The following is a 21191-nucleotide window of genomic DNA, read 5'->3' on the forward strand; positions in this document are numbered from 1 at the left end:
TTTGGTAATTCTAATACGAAACCAGAAAAGTTTTAGATCTGACTTAACTTCAGACAAGGAGGGAAAAAATTACTGCATGTTTATTTATGGTGTGTAAATACAATTATTGTTTGCCCCACTAAGTGACATTTTTACTGTTTGAAGTTTTATTATTTTTTTTAAAATAAAAGCATTTAAGAACTAATTTCTGTGCAAATAATGATCACAAACTGAAACGGTGTACAGTGTTGGCTTTTTATTCTTCTGGAGGTCAACAAAGGTCAACTTGCATACACATAAAAAGTTGAGGACCATCAGACAGCTTGTTTGGAGTGTTTTGAATGACATCATGTCGATTTACAGAAAATGCAAACCACATAAATACAGTTAAAATATTATACAGCAAAGGTCAATAAATTATCCACAGGGTGAGTTAAATAGATCAATTTACAACCTTCAGTGCAACATGACATTATGTTAAAGCATTTTCACTGTTTAGTCGGAACATTAAACGTTTTTCCATTATTATTTTCATACAGCAGCAATTTTCCATGATAAATACAGCAGATAACATATCAGGATTACTTCATCCTCAAAGGAGCTAAAAAGTGAAAATATTTTACCAAAAGGAGATGTCACCTTTGTCAAAGCTTCAATCAACTTCAAGCAGTTCAAACAAATTTTTACACCAATAAAAGCTACAGTGTTTGAACAATGTGGAGAAGAAAAAAAACCAAGGCACAGAAATGAAAAAGCAGGATATTGCAGCAAATGGTCAGTAAATTGTTAAAACATTTCCTCATTAAGAATCAAAATATCTGATTATTTCTATCATAAGTTGGGATAGATTTCCAGATGATGTCAACGAACCCTTCAGAATAAAGCGACTCTCTTGGATCACAGAAATGCCCCGACAATAAAATCTTTTATCATAGAATCATGCACTTTTATTGATCCACCTGCAGTCTATCTGCATATTGAATTAATAGATTTAAAGTTTTCAGGGGAATCTTATGTTCAACAAGCAAAAACTTCACTAGCAGCAAGAGACACTATAGTAGTTAGAAAACAACAGACTCAAGCAGCAGCTTTACTGTGATTACTATACATTTACATTAGAGCACAGAACTATTTAATCTGAAATGCATAATGTTGATGTTTGTTGATTAGCTGTGGCAGAGAATAAGGAGCAGAAAGACTGAAGTGTTAATGGAAGCCAATAAAGTGGAGAAACAAGAAAATGTTACGTTAATTTATCTAAATTCAACCTGTCAAAACACACAGCTGCATGCCAATAAAATCCATGATCAATAAAAAGTTCAGTTATTTCAGAAAATCATTTCAAAATATGAAACGTAACTAAGAATTATGGCTCATAACTAATGAAGAGCCAAATTGTTTCTCAGAAAATTATAATATTACGCAAAATGAACAAAAGAACCAATCAGTTGTTGAAACAAAATGTCTTTGCAAAATTCGTCATCTGTTCAGAGCTAAGCACATTAGCTGAAAGTTAGACGGAAGGAAAAAAACCAAAACCTAATTTATAGCTTCAGTCATGAAAAATTATTTTTTTTTACATAGTTGTTGAAACTTTCACTAAATCCTGATAAATTATGAAAGATAATCTGTGAAAATAAATAAATATATGGAAAAAAAGAAAAAGAAAACTCCCCCTTGTGGTCTTACCACAATTTGCAGAACTAAACCACTCAGGCATAAAAAAAGGGTCTTAGGAGTGTCAATCATGCTTGTGTACACACTGCTCAAAACTGTGGGTGTGCTAATAGCAGAGAAACAATCTAACATTATAGAAAAGCTGCCAATTTCTCACACAGTGATCGCCTTCATGCATTGTTGCAGAAATTTCACTGACTTATGCAATTTTCTGAGAAACTGTTAGGATTTCATTAGCTTGAAGCAACAAACTTAAAAGCCAAAGTTTTATGTTTTGAATTAATTAATTGAAATATATAAACTTCTGCTGGGCTGCTTCATATTGAGTGCGATTCTTACAGAAGATAACTCCCGAAAGCGGCTCGATGGTTAGGACGTTAAATGGCTTTTTTTCTCAACGAAGCTGCGGCCAGCCAGGAGCTGCGTTTCCATCAAACATAAAAATACGCAAATCAAAATTACAAAAATAAATTTGCTTAATAGAGACAAGACAATTTGGGAGAAACTCACATTTTTCAATATAGGTTTTGCATGTGTAATTCCCAAACTGCAATGGAAAGACTTATATTTGCATCACACGGGTCATGTGATCGACGACCGGATGTTACTACTGGCAGAAACAACAAAGTCGATGACAGGAAATAGAAATAAGAGTTTGTTTTTGTGGACAATGTGCAGCTGACTCCACCAGATCTCCCACAGCATCGCACAGTTCATAAAAGCTTTATCGTTTGAAAATGTTAACTCCATAGCTCTTCGATAAAATTGCAACAATTTTCCCAAAATGCCGCACACAGAGCCGCTCTAGCAGAGGTCTGTTGCGCCAACGTCTCCTCTGATGGCTGATAGATGGTGAGCGCTACCGGCAGAATTTATAATGACTTATCGCATGAACAAACTTATTCTTGTGTGTGACGGAAACACAAAATTCTATTTATTCCAGGTGAGGATGTTAATTCAACAAATCTTAAATGTACTTTCTCTTTCACAGGGTCTTTTCGACCGAGGCATTCACCAGGACGTCCTGGTAAAGTCACTAGTGCTTCTGAGGGCTTTATAAGCCTGGCGGGCCACCAGGCTTTACATGTGCCCCCACCAGGCTAAACATTGCTTTATTTATTTGAGGTTTTTTATGTTTTCCATGGGTCCCTGGAGGATGAGTGAGCTCGGCTCACCTCCCTATCTTAAAAAAAATAAATAAATTTTACAAAGTAAAATTCAAGATTTGCGCACATTTGTAATGGAAACGCAGCCAGTGTTGAACCAAAAGTCAGGCAGGAAATAGGCACCAGTCTGCATAGTTTGTAAAGTAAGACCTCCACTGAAGACTTCTCAAACTGATTATTTATGGTTCTGACCTGAGGCGGTGACGTTATGGCTGATCTATTTCCACAAAAAAACAACCTTGTTTACTGACCTCTAGTTAAAGGGTGTAGCTGACAGGCAAGGAAAGACAGAAGGTAAAACAAGACAGGTAGGAGTTAGACGACAACAGCGAGCTCCACTGAGATCTGTCGGTAAATGTCCGCCGCTCATTTTAAGAGACGATCATTCTAGACGAGCTCAGGGTTTCCCCCAGTGCTTTCTAAGCCTGGCAGGCCACCAGGCTTTACATGTGCCCCCACCAGGCTAAGCATTGCTTTTTTTTCTTTTTTTTTTCATTTTTAAGACTTTGTAGTTGGTGTTTTGGTTTTAATCTTCTAATAACACATAATTATAAAGTGATATTTTCACATTTCTTGTCAACTTTAAACACTTATTAACTCAAAAATACGACGGGCCACTGGACGAATAAATGCCCTGGCGCCAAACCACCGGGCTTAGCAGGTTTTCTGGGAGAAACCCTAAAGCTAAAGTCTTTTCGATGCTAAAGAACGCCTAACAGGCCGGACAAGGTTGCCAGGTTAAAGGCAAGAGGGTGCGAAGACGTTAATGCCTCCAGAGAACAGATCACAGCCTTGTTTCTGAGTCAGAGGATAGCAAATACTGTACAAGAAGGATTCTGTTTATGGAATAAATACTGTCGATGGTTCACCACAATACACCGTGTTGAAAAAGACAAAACAGACACAGTCAGTGAGAGAAGAGAGAGAGAAATGAGCGGCAGGTTAGACTCTTCATCCTCCTCCACGATGCATGCAGGTTTCTCCACACCAAGAGGCTGGGATGGAAGATTCTGTCTTTTTTTAAATCTTTTCAGATTTTTTTCACTCCATGGTGGAGAGGGATTAATGCAGCGTCATATCTGGGATGGACAGGATGTCTGAGGTCAAGCAGGGAGGATGGAGGAATTAGCCGGGTGGAGGGGAAGTCACAAGATGAAGACTGGTCCTGATGGAGCAGAGGGGTTTTGGAGTGATGGTGGGAGTGTTTCAGCGCTACGGAAACAGGGGGAGACAGAGACAAAACAAAAACATTAAGTTCAACTTAATCAGAAAGAAAAGAACTGATAATATGAGAGTGAATGATAATGACAAGCAGAAATCCTGCAGTTACTCGCAAAATCATTCTAACAGCTTCCACGTTTTGGTTACAACCACACACTTTAATGTATTTTATAAAGACTTTATGAGGAAAAAAAAGTAAATCTGAAGCATAAATATAGAAATAGATCACCACAAATAGAAACCTAAATAAATGGTCTTGCATTTGAATTTATGCTTGAACAATAAAGCCTCCAGTCACTAGGGGGCAGCACACAACATGTTCAACCCAGTAGAAGATGGAGACAGAAGTCAGTGGAAGTAAAACAGAAAATGCCATTTGCACAAAAAAATGTTAAAAAGTGACATACCATGGATAAAAAATAATCAATGCTTAGTTTTTTAAAGTTTTGAATGTTTCTCTTGCCAACGCAATGAATCATTTGCAAGGTTTCTCGAGAATCACACAATCTGAACAATCTTAAACATTAAAAACTGAGTTTATAAATGGAAAATGGCTCAAAGCGACAAATTTTAGTTGTTACTGCTCATTTTTATGAATCTGTGTTGATTGTAAGCAGCATGTTGGTGCCAATAGAGAGAAATAATTTTAATTCTCGATATGATTTATATTTGGAGGTCATGAAAGCCATAAATTTCTTCTTGCAACTCCATCCATACACATCAGATCTGCAGTTCACCGCAAGTCACGTAAAAACGTTACATAAGAGTAGCAAGGAAATAGCGATACCTGAAACAAAACTAATATTGCAAATCACCCTGCAAAATAAAACCGTAGTTCCCTCAGATGATTTGCAAATAAAGAACAAAATTTCAGCCTTTTGAATCATACAGCCTAAATTTGTAGAAATTAGTTAAGAAATTGTCTCAAATAGAGTCTCAATAAAACACATAGAGGTTTGTGGTTGTAATTTGACAAAATATGGAAAAGTTCAAGTGCTGCGAAAACTTTAACAAGTCACCACAAGCCATGCAACAATCAGCAATAAACCAATTAAACCTACAAATCTCTTGCCAAAACACATAAAGGTAAAAAAAACAGAAGACATACAAAGCAGCTTATTTAACGTCTCATATATTTATAAAACTTTTTAATCATAAAGCTGCTACTTTTTCTTGCGAGAGCATTTAGAATGAGAGCTCCGGGCCCTGGAAGATGCAGCCTGACTTTTATTACCACAGTTCCTGTTGGCAGCACTGTGTGATTCATCTGTGCTTCTATTTATGGCGGTGGAAGATCTGCCTCTAGACTCTCTGCAGACTCCGCTCATCCTGGGTTTACCAGGCGGGTTGTGAGCAGACAGAGCCGCGACTGTTTGGGCCGCTGAGTATCTGGAGTTGGGCTGTGAATGGGCCGACTCTGGCGGCAACGAGTAGCTGCTAGCAGCTGCTCCTTGCACGGATTTGGATCTGTTCTGCTTCTTCCTCACAGAGGCGTCTGGGTGTGTTTTTGGGTCGGGCTTTTCCCGGCTCTCGCCCCATGCCTTAGTTGTGTTAGGAAACACACACAAAGCTTTAGAGGAGGTTAGATCATCAGTAAGTGAAGAGGAAGCAGACTTCTGTCTGCTGGAAGAGGAAGAAGCAATGTGAGTTTTGACAAAAGTGTCCTGGCGCACAGGGACCGAAGCTCTCCGGCCTGACGCAGCCTTTCGTCTATCACTTGTACTGACTGTCAAGTCACTGCTCAAAGAACTGGTGGAGTCTTTACGAGCCAGAGAACGTCTATGACTCACCTGCGTATTAAAAACATCACTGATACTACGACTTCTAATGAAGGTGGCATCTCTTGGGAGACCCCGGCCACCGTGGGACCGGCTGCTTGTGTGAAAGCTGCTGTCGGAAGAAAGAGAAGAGGAGGTTCTTACAGGGCTTGTGTGGAGACTTCGGGTTAGAGCTCGCAAGTGGTGGGTGGCCGAGGCGGGGACGCTGCTGCCGAGGACGGGGCTGGCCCGCGGACTGCTCCTCAGCTGGGGCCTGCCGGGGCTGCTGCGGGGGCTGCGGGAGGCCCGGCCCGACTTGGCGGCTAGCTCTTTGGCCCGGGAGCGCCGGGGGCTGCTGTTCAGGCTGCGGGGGGCCTGAGGGGCCTCCAGGTCCTCCAGACGCTGAGTGAGGGCCAGTTTCTGCTGGATGGCCATGCGCAGGAGGGAATTAAGAGTCTTCTTCTCGTCCTCAGCAGCGGCAAGCTGCCTCTGCATCTCGTCCAGCTGGGTGACGTACTGATCGCACCTGAAAGACGTGGACAGTGTCAACATGCAGCATGCACAAACAGGCAGGCAGGAGCTCATCAAAAGGCACACAAAAACAGTTAGGTTAAAGACAAGAGTGAGTGTGTTACAACCAACACCAACTAGCACCGCAAATAAGACGACTTTTAGAATCTGAAATGTTGCTAATTACGTCGGAGAACTCAAACAACTTATGCTGCATTCAGACTAAATCCGATTTGAGCTTCAAGGAGCAACATAGAAAATGCTGTAGATGGAAAATATGAACTTTTGTAGATGAACACAGAGAGTCAAGCAATCTGAGACTTTGCTTTGTGACCTGTAGAAGAATGCAATCCTGCAAAAAAATTCTAATTGGATTGTTTGACACCTACAAAAAAAAAAGAGGTTTTGATCACTTCAAAAAATTTCTGAACATTCATAATTTTCTTTAAATATGAGGATTGAAATTGATGATGCCACAATTATAAAACCTATGATGCTACATTGCCGTCTTCAACAGCATTTTGTTGAGTTTTAGAACCACAGACAAAACAAAACGAAGTAGGAAGGTGAACGAAGGATGAGTCGTCCATGTGCAGTTCTAGCATCCCTCCACATGGTGGCACCACTAACCTAGGCTTGAACCATAACCTTTTCCAAAGCCGTAATCTGTTGGATCAGACTTCAGCCGTCCTTGATTACTGTCTGTTCTGGAATCCATCTTAAGGATAATCAAGTAGCAGCTCATAAATGTCTGCAAACAGACCAGACAAGCTGAAACTCGTCCAGGAACCTCTGGGCTCTTTAACACCTGCTACAAAAATTTAAAAATTTAAATAATAAAAATCTGGGAGTCATGCATGTTTCTAGTATATTGTATTGGTATAATCACTGCTTTCCAATCGAGCAGAGGAGTTTAGTGAGGGAGAGTTTGGTGATCTTGGTTTTGCTGACTTTTACTCGTTTCGTGCAAATGTTCGGCCCTCTTCCTCCCCAACTTGACCCGCCTGAACCGGACAAAATAACTCATGAGGCCCGTCCTTTTCCCCGCACAAGGCAGAGCATGTGGCTTATAATCTTCACGTGAAGTCGTGGAGAGTGCACGGGTGTAATAAGAATGGTAAGCTCATTAACCACTAACGAGTGCTTTTACAAAGCATTCAGTGCTAGAAAAAACTTTTAACAATATTTTTTCAGGTCTTATAACGAGTAATAAAAAAATAAAAACCTTACCTGCTGGCAAACATGACTCTGAGAGACGAGAAGGTGGCGGCGTCCTCCTTCAGGGCTTTGAGCTCATTCCTCAGTTTCATCATGGTCTCCGACACCATGCTCTTCTCCGTCTCATACTTGGTTTTCAGATTAGACAAGGCCAACTCAGCCGTCTGCAACGACACAAACATAAACAACCTCGAACATTTAAACAAGGTTTGTGAACCTTTCACAGCGTAAAATTCAAGCAAATGAAGGTTTTCAAACTTTTCCAGCACCAACTTTAGAGTTACAAACAAATGAACTAAACAATCTCAATTCAACATATGTATTATTTATTAATGTTGATATTTTGTGATAGTACTCTACAGCATAACTGTAACTAAAACATAACAAAATGTTGTGTTTAAGTGTCTCACACACCCCAAATACTAGACTGATCCGAGAACAAAACACCAATTCAAAAAAAATAAATAAAAAAATCCCCAGTTTTAATAACTTTATTTAACCTATAAATATAAGCAACTTTTATTTCAATTATAGGGCTCAATAAGTTTATTAGGAATAATAATATTCATTATTAAAATAAATCGCCTGATGGTAAATTAACTTCTTGCTCAAATTAAATGCTCCCCATACAAAGTTACAAAAATTTTTTTTAAAAAAGAAACAATCCCAAGTTTTCTGGCATTTAGCAAATAGAAGTAATTTTGGTCATTCTAACTACACAGTGACAAAAAAAAATGTGTTTGCGTCTTTTTATTGGCCGTATAAAAATATCTAGTTTTAACAAAGCTTTTTATTTGAGTTATTTGGTAGAAGCTCTGTGAAAAAACAGTTACCAACTGAAGCAAACGGATGTAAAACAAAAAAAAAAAAGAGTGAAAAATATGATACACAACTGAACCAGAGTTCACACTAAAAATAAATGAATGCCGTTTGACTGACATCAGGAAAAGCAGCGGGTCGCTTCTTCAAACAGAACATTAAGACGTTCTGTTGGTACCAGAATAACAGGAAGCAGGGCATGAGGACTGTAAAGCCCTTGATGATGCTAAGATCAGCAGGAATCTGCACTGATAGTAAAGACAAACCAAATCTAATGCAGTATTATGAATATTTTATTATAGACGAACCAGAGTCCTGAGCCCAGTCTGTCCCAGTAACAGCGTCATCAGTTTAACAGTGTGACGTGAAAATAAACATGGAATATATCAATTCCAGACAAAAACGTCACCTGGAGAGTGTTTGGAGAAACCGAGAGAAACGACAGAAGTAGGTCAGATGAGATAAACGAGTGGAGGAGAAAGCAGGCTTAAGCTCTGGAAAGTCTAAAAATCATTCAGCATTCAAAGAGCTAAGGAAAAGGGAAACTCACTGGCCCCTTTATTAGGTACACCTGATGATGGCGATATGTATATTAGCCAATCAGATGGCAGCAACTCAATGCATCCCGCATGGTGAAGTAGGGTTATATGGCTTATTATGCTTCCTGGAAGAGATTATGATACGTCTATGGCAATCTTTTTTTAAACTGTGCTCCGCGTAACAACTGCTAATTTACCATGACGTTAAGCTAACTGTGTGACGCTACAGTTAGCTAACCAAAGGCTTGCGTTTAAAAATAATAATGGATAAATGACTGAAGACCGAGTCACTAAAAAGAAAGCCTGAAGATTAAGGTGGAAAGTTTCTCAGGATGTGTTGTGTAACTTTTGTTTTTGAATGCTTTTATGTTAAATAGCATTGAGCGCTGCGCCCCACACTGACTAACTGCATCTTAACACCTAAAGTAACATTATTTATGTTCGGCTAACTACTGGCTGAAAGAAAATGCTTGTTTTTGCCAACACAACTCAAGTCTATTTTTCTTTTCTTATGCTTTTAAATTACAAATAGTCCTGAAATGCTACTAAGTGCAAACAACACTTGAACTTTTTAGAATCCATACTTTCAGAATCTGTAAATAACTAAAAATAACTTGTTCATGGTTTTATTGCACCACCCTTTAGATTCGGAACAATATTAACAGACTAAAATTTTCATTTCAGGTTGTATATATTAAGATGTTGTGTTATTGTACGGGTACTTTCAGGTTAGGTGGTCCATGAGTGTTTGTTAAATGGGGTAAAGTGGTCCTCAGCCTGAAAAAAGTTGGAGAAACACTGGTCTATGGGTCATACATAACATGTTCATCACATTTCTGCATAAAAGTTTAGCCTGAATTGACAGATAATACTGCGGGAATAACCAAATAACCTAAGAGACGAGGAAAAGCGCAGTAGCTTCGTTTACCTGCTTGTTTGCCTTCAGGACAGTCCGCAGGGTTGCGATCTGCTCTCTCTTCGTGCTGAGAAGGGATTTGAGTTTTAGGACTTCCTCCAAAAGGCTTTCGGTATCCCGCTCTGACTCCTCGCTGCTGCTGAGCCCAGAGTACGGCATCGCTCCTCTCTGACGGCAGAGGTCCACAGCCACCTGGGTGGACATGCACACAGGGACAGAGAAAAGTGATTTAATGGATTTCTTTCTGCTTTGCTAAATTTATTACACTTCTGCAGCAGTTTAAAATAACAAATCACTATATTATTTACAATATATTCAGCAACATTCTATTCAAATTTCTAGAATAGAGGTGGGCGATTTGGACTATGTTTTATCTTGATATTTTGTACTGTTATTGTGATAAAGATAAATGTGACAATAAAAACTATTCATTATGTATTAATTAGGTAACAGAATATCTGTGATTGTCCTTAACACAAATGTTACTCTTTAGAAACATTTCCATTTGCAATACTCTTCTTTAAGTCACCAGTCACATCATATTTCATAATATTTTCAATTTTATTGAAAAACTGTGGAGAAAATGGTAAAACTAAATCCTGACAATATGGACAGTTTGAACATTAATTTGAATTTTTCACGATAAATGACGAGATAAATCCCCACCCTCCGTTGTAGAATTAATTTTTGCATGGAAAATGTTTTCACTTCAGAGAAAGAACTAAGATAAGCTTTCCAGTGTTTAAGATAATGTTTGCTCAAACAAATGTGTTTTCCTGAGGCCACAACTCAACTTTGACCCCTGGTAATCCGATTCATTCAAACAAACACACACAGGCACGTGTCAGCACAGCCCTGAACCGGCGCTGGATTTGAGAGGCGCTCAAGAACATTTGCTGTCTGAACACAATGTCAGGTTCAAGGAAAACTGTACAGAGGAAAAAGCCTGGCTTTTAGTCGCAGTCAGAAAATAAGATTTGGAAATTATTTACGCCTGTTTGTAAGAGGTGAGCTGGCTCTGCCAACCAGGTTCAATCCTGGGACCCCTCATATTTACCATCTACATGCTACATTACAATGTCACCAGGTGACTCTCAACTCATACAAGCACCAAAAAGAACAAATCAATGTGTGGATGGGACATAACTTTCACCAGATAACCAGAAAAACTGAAGTATTATCTGTGGACCTAAAGAGGAACAATCTAGAGTCAATCTAGAGTCAATTAATCTCTAGTTAATTATTATACTAATTAACTAGAGATTTGTTCTGAACATTTAGAGCCACATAGAGATGGGTACAAAGTCAGCCTTCTATCACCTGAAGAACATTTCCAGGATTGGAGGACTAATGTCTCAGTGAGATCTAGAAAAACTGTATCTAAGAGAATTTACTTTTAAATGCTGCAGTTAGTTTATAAATCACTGAATGGCTCAGCAACACAACACATTAAAGATCTGCTGTTGTATCACCCTTCCAGACCTCTCATGCCTTCTGGTACTGCTCTGAGTTCCCAAAACCAGAACCAAACATGGAGAAGCAGCATTCAGCTTCTATGCACCACAAATCAAGAAATCTGCAAACAGCTGAAACACTGAGTTCCTCTTAATCAAGGCTAAACAGCCAACAGTTTAGAGCTGGCTTTGATTTGTAATAACTAGAACACTGATCAATATATTTTATGTACATCTGCTTGATTTCAATATGTGTATTAGCTGTTTCATAATTGATGACTGATGTTTTTATGACTTTGAACTGCCTTGTTGCTGAAATGTGTTGTACAAATAAACGTTCGTGTCTCGAACACCGCCCTCTTACCCTGAGGTGCTTGATCTGGCAGCGGATGACAGCAACCAGGTTGGATACATTGGACGGGTCCCTGAAATCCAGAGTGGGGGATCCGGGACAGGTCAGCGAGTCTGCACTGGATCCTGCGCTGTCCACCTCGCCCATGAACTGCAGCGCCGCAGCTTTGGAGATGAACATGTCGTTTGCCCGAGGCTTCTTCTGAGCGTTGTGTTGGGCGAAGACGTAGTGTGACCTCCGCATTCCTCCTCCGCCACCACCCCTAGCGCTGTCCCGGTAGTAGTCCAGGGTGACCCGTTTGGGCGTGATGTTGTTGCACACACAGATGTGGTGGTAGAGGTTGGACAGCTCCTCGGAGAAAGCCAACAGCTCCTCCTGAGCGACGCTCAGATGCCCTTCAGAATCGGTCGCCACTTTCCGGGTGGCTCCGATCTCCTTCTCCAGCTCGCCGATGCGCTCTTGATCCTGCTTGCTGGACTTGATGCACTGCCGGATCTTGTCGGCCAGCTCCTGGGCCTCGCCCCTCCAGCGCTCCTTCTCCTGCTTGTATCTCTGCTCGAGGGTGTTGTACCGCGCACCCGCCTGGGAGAGTTCGTCTCGCAGCTTCAGGAGCTGTTCGCTGGCTGCGCGCATTCGTGCTTCCAGCACCTCTTTGCTCTTAGTGTCCACCTCGTAGTCGAACCCCTCACTGCCGTCCTCTCCGGTTTCCACCTTCTGCCTCTCCTCTGCCTCCGGGTTTGGACGCGGACTACTTTGCGCAGCTTCCAGCTGCTGAGTGAGAGCGCCAACCTTGTCTTCCTGCTGACTTAGAGCCTGTTTGGACATCATCAACTGCATCTGCAGTTCCTCCACTTTGCTACCCAGGCTGGATTTCTCCCTTTCTGCCTGAAAATACACACAAATACACAAAAAACATTTAAAAAATGTAAATTAGGAAAGCAGGTAATCGATCAATGAGTTAGTTTAAGGTTGATTTATCTCATTGATCAACTAACGATTAATAGAAGCCAATGTCTTTCCATATCAAAGGGCTAAAATGTTCATGTTATACTAAATAAAAAAAAAAAATAAATATATATATGTATATATTACCATTATTTTGTGTCACCTCTTTTAAATACTGATTGAATAAACTGAAAATTGTGGCTCTTACTAAACTTAGACATATTTTAAAATTGAAATGAAACGGAAACCTCCCTGGCTGCTGAATAGAAAATTAAACGATGAAAAGAACAAACATTAACTGAGATATTTATATAGTCGTACCAGTGATGGCTGGTGGTGATATTTGAAAGGTGGGCCAATATATTTATTTATATTTCTAAACAGATACGCATAAAGTGCATGTTATATCCCACACCGGACTCAGTTTGGGCCGTTTCCATTTCCCGCTATGCTCTGAATCCGCCATCTTTGTTTCTGCATCACTCTCGGATAACCAGCGGCGCCCTCTGCTGGCTGGCGGCTAAACTACAACACTAAAATGAGCTCTAAGCGAATGTCATCACTAGAAAAAAACACTCTAGCCACTCATAGTTTTCTTTTAAACAATTCGAATTGACTTTATTTATTTTAAGAAAACGAAAGGATGATTTCTCAGACCTCCCCCTCCCTCTTCATGCATTTTTAATGTAACCACATGCAGATCCAGAGCCCAAACATCTGCTAGACAGGAGCTTTTAAACCCAACCCCCCAACTTAAGTGCATCATACATAATGCATTTCCTCCAAACAAAGAGAAGGGACAACTCGATATGTTCTCAATTATTCGAGACACATTCTCTTAGAAGGAAGCTGAACTGACAATAAATAGGAATGGACTAAAATTTCTCAGTGAAGCAGTTGTTACGAAACAGTGCTAATCCTGCAACAACACAGAGCGGATGTGGTTTCCGACAGGAAGTGCCAGCTAACAGCTGCGTCACACAGACTAAATGGTGCTGAAACTTCCTCACTTGGGACAATTATGAATGTTAGTATTTAACGGAATCTGAACACACAAAGAGGAGTTTCATCTACAGATTTATGTAGTGATTTGTTTTGGTAGAGACAAGATGACAAGAGCAGGCTAATATTAAAACACACATACTCATTTAAAATGAATGAACGGGTGTGTTTTTATTCAAAAGTAATATGCTCAGTGAGAAAAATATGTAATCCCTTTATAGATTTATTTTATTTGTCACTCAAATATTTTAAACTATAAAACACACCATAAGATAAAAAGAAAACCATCAATAGAAACATAAATCAGCCATTAATGGACCAAATACTAATTTATTATTTTTTATTTAAATGCGTTGTATTTTGTATTTTCCAGGCATAATGCCATTTTATCGATCAATCAAGTATCTATTATTTTAAGCTAATGTGAAAATTTTGCATATACCAAACATGACTTAAAGCCATTTGATGCGTTAAAATTGGGCTTCTTTAAGAAGCTCCTGCTCTTTCCGACACTCTGCCTTAAGCACATCACCACAAAAATATTCCTCCTTAATGCGGTTTACAACTGTTCTTAGGAGCTCAGTGACATAGTTATTTTTTTAGGTAACTATGGCTTTAACTGTGTGTCACAGCAATTACAGCCCCACAAACACGAGTGCTGCTCTTGAAAAACATTCCCATGTCCTAAATATGCTTATTTAGGACACCAGGGACATAAAGAGGTTAACAATACGGACAGGTTTTTTTTTTCAGCATCATTAATTGGAAATTATATAAATAAGTGTAAATTATTATAATATGAAATTTAGCATGAAGCAAGATAAACGATACAAAAAAAAACGCCCACCTCTAGTTTCACCAGGTGTTTACTAACTAATGCTGACGCTAGTCTGCAGGAGCTGAGAGGGGAAGGTGTGGCGGGAGGTTTTCTGTGGGGTAGAAGATCCGAGAAGTGGAAATAACTTTGTAAAAGAAAGCATTCAGACACCCAGTGTTTCCCCCAGCGTATCATAAGCCTGGCGGGCCCCCAGGCTTTACTTATGCCCCCAATAGGCTAAGCATTGTTTATTTGTCTTTTTAAAATGTATTTTTTTAAAGACTTTATAGATGGTGTTTATCTTCCAGTCTTTTAATAAAACATAATTATCAAGTGATATTTTTAAATTTTGAGTCAACGTTGAACATTTTGTAACTCAAAAACACGATGGGCCGCTGGATGAATGACTGCCCAACTACCAGGCTTAGATTTAAGGATTCGTCAAACATAAATTAACTTTTTTGATGAGGAAGTGGCATAAATCTAAAAAAAGTGGATTCTACACAATACTCCACCTCTAAAACTCAATGTAAAAGTTTTTTTCAATATCAAAGTAATATTTCTACGAGTAGTAATAGGCTCTGTTGCATACCTGTAGCAGCTGCTGCTTTAGTTTCTGACTGTCTGAAAAGTGCAGCTCACTCAGCAGGTCAGACACCAGGCCTGAGGCTGGAGCACGCAGGAAAACGTCGCTGTTGCGCGGCGTGGAGTAGCGATGGACGAGGCCGTTGCTTTTGGAGCTGGGCGCAGACGCAGATCCGTTGGTGTGACTGCTGTCCTGGTTTTCTTCATGAGCGTCGCCCTCCCCTCCATGGCCCTCCTCCTGGCTGTCGTCCAGCCGGTCCAAATGGAGCTCCAGGTTCCCCACAGAGTCGAACGGGTTGAGGGTCAGGGCGGAGAGCTCCCGCCGCAGACTGTTCTTCTGCTCCCGCTCCTCCTTCAGCGCTTCCAGGGCCTCGTCCAGCTGCCGCTCCGCGATCTCCCTCAGCCTCGCGGCTTCTTCCAGCTGCGCTCGCAGCTCATCTTGCTCTTCGTTCTTCTGGGATAGCTCAAGCTTTATTGATTCAAACTCCACCTAAACGCAGATTAATTCAGTTAATTCAAAGACTAAAACAAATTTTGACAAACTTCACATCTATAATATTGTTAAAATAAAACCCTGTTATATACACACAATTAACACAAACTCAACAGGCAGCAGTAAAAGAAAAAGACATCTGACCTGGTTTTCCTTTAGCACAGACACTTGTTTCTGTAAGGAGATATTTTCTTCTTCCAGCTCGCCGTTGTCCTGTAGCTGACGCAGCTCACGTACTTTATATTCCTTCATTTCATCCCTCAAATGGTTCTTCTCTGCTTCCAGACATTCACATTCCTACAGGACGTAGCAAAACTTGCAATTCAGACTGGAAAGTTGATATATTGAATAATGGACAGAATACACGAGGCCCCGACAGGATTGATTGGTGGATACACATCGTACCTTCTTAAGCTGGGTGGAGAGCCCCCCCAGCCTGTCGAGCTCTGCGTGGGCGTTGCCCAGAGCAAGACGCGTCTGTTTGAGCTCAGCCTGAACTTCCTCCATCCGGGTTGCCATGGCAGCCTCTTTGGAGGCCGTCTCCTGCAGCAGGCTCTCTTCCCGACACTCTCCATCAGCAGCTGCACGCTTCTGGCTGCTCACAGAATCTGCAAAAGCCTTCACACAAACAAAAGAAGTGAAAAATGGAGGGAAAACGTGAAGTATCTCACAAGCATCTATGTGAAAAAGTCACTGATTTGATGGATGAATCAAGGACAACTCAAAGTTATCCTAGATTCATAGATAGGAATAAACACAGACTTTAATCATCCGGTTCCTAACTATGGTGCTGCAGAAACACAGTGAAGGCCTAATGATTGGCTTATAGCCTGTAATCAGGAAGCAGATCACTGATGGTGCCAGTGAAAAGTGTTTCACTGGAAAGTGCTTTGTTGTTGCATAATAATGCTAATTGGAGGCACTAGCTCACACTGCTTTCCTTAAATCTTGAGTATCCAAGAAATTCTGTTTAAGCCGATTATGAAAGATTTAAAATTCTGTAAGCTTGTGACCCTTAAGAAAGAGCTTGTCCTAACACTGAGTTTGAAAAATACCTTTCTCTGCAACATTTATTAACAAGAAAGGCTTCAACTAATGATTATCCTGACGATTAATCGCATAAAAATACATTGTAAGGCTTCTTCTGACAATTGTTATTTCAATAATCTGTTGATTACTTTTTGGATCAACTAATTAATAAAAGGATAGCAAAAGGTAGTTAATAGGAGATTTCAACTTATGCGGAATTTGAAGCAGGTGAAGCAAAGTCTGACATTTGAGAACTTTTAGGTATATCTTTTAGGTTTATCTTCAATTTAAAATATAGATTTCAGGGTTTCCACCTAAGCATTATAAGCCTGGCAGGCCACCAGGCTTTACTTGTGCCCCCACCAAGCTAAGTATTGCTTATTTATTTAGCTCTTTTTTCAAATGTTTGCATTCTTAAAGACTTTACAGTCGGTGTTTAGGAATTAATCTTCCAATAACATAATTATCGAGTGATATTTTCAATTTTTTTTGTTAACTTTAAACATATTTAACTCAAAATCCCGACTGGCTGCCCTAGCACCCAACCACCAGGCTTAGCAAGTTTTCTGGGGCAAACCCTGAATTTTTTGCAGTTTTGGCTTATTTACTACTCTGGGTATAATGTTTATTTAGCAAATGATAAATGGAGCAAATACTCCAGTTATCAATTAATTGATTACTATATCAGTTGACGATTATTTTTCAAATACTAGTTCATCACAATTAATTTTCAGCCCTATGACAAAGAGTCTTGAATGCCTTTAAGAAAAAGTTTGACTGTTACATTTCTTCATTTTAATTACATTAATTTGTAATATATATCATCATGACTAGGTTCTCTCTTCATAAAGTTTACAGTATGTTGATCTCCCTCACATGCTAGTATGCTAGTGTTCCAGGTCATTTCTGAACTCAAGGGTCTAAAATACATACATTAATAAAATGCATTAGGAATGGCTGACCTAATAATTGGGATTGGGCCTTTCAAACAAATGGTACTGAAGTCCAGATGAAACTTAACTCCCGTTCCCAGTTGTCTGGGATTCTGTTTGCCGCACCCGCAGTGTGCTATGTACGATGGATAGTGGACATTTTTTTAACAAGCATGGAGTATTTTCTTTTGCAAATGAAGTAATATTGCATTTTCAGCCAGGCTGATTTAATGAAACTTTGTTTTTGCCCCCAAAATTAAGTATTTGTTACCCATTACTATTCATAGTGATGGGAACATGCCAACTTGTCAACAAATCCAAGTCAAAAACAGAGCGAAAGCCAGTGGAAACCATTGTTAGAAAAGCAAAACACTAATGGTCTGTTTGCACTACGAAGCAAGATTTTCTGAGTTTCCAGTCGGAAAAACAATCAACATGAATGCCACTAGAGTTCAGGATTCCTCCTGGGAAAGACAGAGCTCGCAGGGAGACACAGAGTTCACTGTTTGCATCTAATTAAACCCATAAAGCTGTACAATGTGTGTCTGAACAAAAGATGGACATCCTGATAATCCTACCCTCATGATGCCTCAGACATTACATGATAAAGTTTAATTTCCTTTTAGGCCATAAATGGAGCCAAGCTTTCATCTTAGTGGAATAATTCCTGAAACATAATTAATACAAATTTAAATCTATGACTCATAAAGGTGCAAATATAAAGAGGAAGAAGAGGAATTTTTAAACGGCTTTGAGAAACGCTGCGAGCCGCTCCTCAGCTGTGAAAATTCAAATCATCAGTAGGAGCAGTGACATAGCACCGTTATGTTATTTGCATTTCTGCAAACATTGTAGACTTAAACTATCCCATTGGTGTATAGTTATATCACACAACAATATTTATAAACGGAGGATTATTGACTTTTCAGTCTGGGATTAAAAGGTCATGGAAGCACATCACTTTAAATCTGTCACACATGCTGGATCAAATGATTATGTTATCATTGCAAAAATTCACCTTGGATGTTTTTGTTAGTTTGTTGATGGTTGTATCATCTAAAACATTGATGGTGAACACATTTGTTTTACCTCTCTGAGCTGCTGCAGCTCCAGCTTTAGGGACTCGTGTTCCTCCTCCAGTTGCGTGTGTTTCATCTTGAGAGCGGCGCTTTCTTCCAACACCACCAGCCCGTACCGAGCGGCCTGCAGCTTTTCATCCGTCGCCTCTTGGAGCTCCAGGGTGAGCCGCATCACCTCTGCCTTCAAGTCTCTGCTGCCCATATCTGCTTCCACATCTTCCTCGACCTCTCCACCCGCCGGGTCGGCATCCGTCTCCAACATCTTTACCCGGCCTCGCGCTTATCTTCTGACGAATCGCTACCACACCCTCACTCCTCCACCCTCATAACCACTGGCCTGCAAACGAGAGGCACAATATTGACACCTTGGATGGTTCTGTTGCCAACAATGCTAGACAGGCTTTCACAAATTGTCTGTAAACAACCCGCCAAGCCATCCAGAAATGTAGGTTAAATCTCTGTCATGCAAAGAAGAAACCATATGTGAATGGTGCAGCCCTGAGACAAGGCTGATTTAAAAAGAGTGTGAGTGGAAAAGCATTGTCTGGTCATTTAAATCCAAATAAATGACCATAAAAAATTCCTGCATATCTGGTGGTACACATCATAAAAGGTAACATTCATTGCACCACTTTTACAGTTCATCAATTGGCTTTCAAGGAGTTTTCTCCACTATAGAATCAGAGTAAACATTTTAAACTTCAAAATTAGTACCAAATAAGATACATTTTACTACTTGCAAGTCGCAAGTTGTGCAATTTGCAAATCATTTCATTATGTTTTTATGTATAGCTTACATATAATAGTGCCTCAACTTTACCAGAATCCCAAACATTAAAATTGTTAATAGTTGAGTTAGAAAGCGTTTTAACTTGAACCTCTGCTTGGTGAGGCTAAAGTCTGAAATTACCAAACTGCAAGCATTTCATGTGCATCTCATGTTTCAATGCTGACTCTGCTTATGCTCTCATGTGAAACTAAAGTGTTTGCGTTCAGAGACAGCACATCAGAGTGGTTCATTCAAATTATTTAGAGCTCAGTATGTGTGACTGCTGTGATCATCAGCAGATTGGATTCCATTATTGCAGTGATATGGCTGAGCTCAATCCTCTTGCATCTGCCAAACTATGGAATTACAGATCCCAGCTACAGTATAAAGTATAACTGAAAAGGAAAGGAAAAACAACAACGTGGATTGATATTCCTGTGACGTGGGGAGTCGTGGACACCCTTTGACAGAAGATGGACATACCAGCTGTCCCTGTTGTTGCCCAGATGATGTGGTCAGTTAGTCATCCTGAAAGCATCTGATGCTACCAGCCCACGAACCAATCTCTCTTAGTATCAAAAACAAAAATTCAATCGTATATTGATTATTTTCCAATACTGACCTGTTATATAAATGATAAGAGATCGCCTGACAGGGATACAGAACCGAACACGACACCGGTACAGAGAAACAGGACACTGACCAGACTGTTAGCATCGGTAGCTTAGCTTAATGTGATGCACTCAGCAAATAAAGTCATAATGTTGACTTACTGGCAGAGTTTGGAGATCAAGCATCTAAATCTTATACGTTTTCAAAGCAGAGGACGAACCAAACTAAACAGAGATCTCTCTTTCTCTCCCAGTTGAATTCTATCAGAGGAGCTAATTAGCCCGGGCAGTCAGCCATTAGTAGCCAAACTACGTACTCACCTCGCTGTTTTATTTCACCGATAGAGCTCGCTTGCCGCCACAAAACCGCCGCTTTGCTCCTTCCAGAGGAGCGCTCAGCAACAGCGGTCTCCTGATCGCGTTAGTTAGCGGCGGTTCCAGGTTTGGTTTAGCGAACAGCCGCTCCCCTTCCTCCCAACCCACCTGCTTCCCTCGTTTGGCGGAGGGGTCGAGTGTCAAACGCGCGCTGAAAACGTGAAGGCACAGGGGCGCCCTCTTATGTACCACCAGGGTACTGCAGATGGAACCACAGAGCTGCAGGGTGTTTGCGTCTGAAGTTAAGTAAACGCACTTAACCTTTTAATGTTGTTAGATAAGTACTGCACTTCACGTGAATAAAGAGGAACACAAAGTGCACGTTTATTTGTGTATTTACTTTTAGGAGCGGTTTTATGTTTCTATTGACTTCGTTAACTAAAATTATAATGAAAGGATTGATTCTCTTACTGGTGTGAAATTTCTGAATAATCTACAGATCCGTCAAAAATGCATGTTTATTTGTTTTGATTTTCTTATTTCAGTCTTTAAAATATTTTGCACAAGGCTTCATGTTTATCTCTTTCAAAAACATAAAATATTTTTGACAACTCAGTTCTTATGCAATCTTTTTAGGAAATTATTTAGTGTGATCAGGTGTGTCATCGTTCAAAACTCTAATATGTTATTCCACAACAAAGTATACAATACATAAACACTTAAAAGCATTGAAATTGTAATATTTTCTCCTCTTTTTTGGTTCTACCACTAATTTATTTGAGTTAATCTTAGAGTTAGACTGCTTGGACTTAAACTACATTATTCTAAAAGGCTTGTCAGTTTCTTTCAAGCACATTACTTATTCTTTAAATAAATGAAATAGCCCTTTACTGACTGACTCTGAAGCTAAAGCGAAGGATCAAACGTCAACCTCGGCTTCGTGCTTATTACCGTCTCTATCCGAAAAATATATAATGTATAATTCATAAATATCAAATACAAACAT

General features: G+C 39.9%; 1 protein-coding gene across 2 annotated transcripts; it reads right to left on the reverse strand.

Annotated features, from left to right (window-relative positions):
• Positions 1 to 220: 220 nt before the first annotated feature.
• On the reverse strand, positions 221 to 20375 carry zgc:162200 (uncharacterized protein LOC558638 homolog). Of its 2 annotated transcripts, XM_055045907.1 has the most exons (10): positions 20192 to 20375; positions 18501 to 18827; positions 15856 to 16068; positions 15595 to 15747; positions 14965 to 15447; positions 11621 to 12493; positions 9815 to 9994; positions 7541 to 7692; positions 5966 to 6326; positions 221 to 4034 (listed from the first exon to the last, which is right to left on the reverse strand). In XM_055045907.1, the coding sequence occupies exons 2-10, from the start codon at positions 18750 to 18752 to the stop codon at positions 4029 to 4031; spliced, it is 2673 nt and encodes an 890-aa protein (XP_054901882.1). In that variant the 5' UTR covers positions 18753 to 18827; positions 20192 to 20375; the 3' UTR covers positions 221 to 4028. The 2 variants fall into 2 exon arrangements, with proteins under 2 accessions (XP_054901882.1, XP_054901883.1); XM_055045908.1 differs by lacking the exon at positions 5966 to 6326.
• Positions 20376 to 21191: the final 816 nt, after the last annotated feature.

Source organism: Poeciliopsis prolifica, unplaced genomic scaffold (genome assembly GCF_027474105.1).
Source record: "Poeciliopsis prolifica strain line A6 unplaced genomic scaffold, Auburn_PproV2 SCAFFOLD023, whole genome shotgun sequence".
NCBI lineage: Eukaryota > Metazoa > Chordata > Actinopteri > Cyprinodontiformes > Poeciliidae > Poeciliopsis > Poeciliopsis prolifica.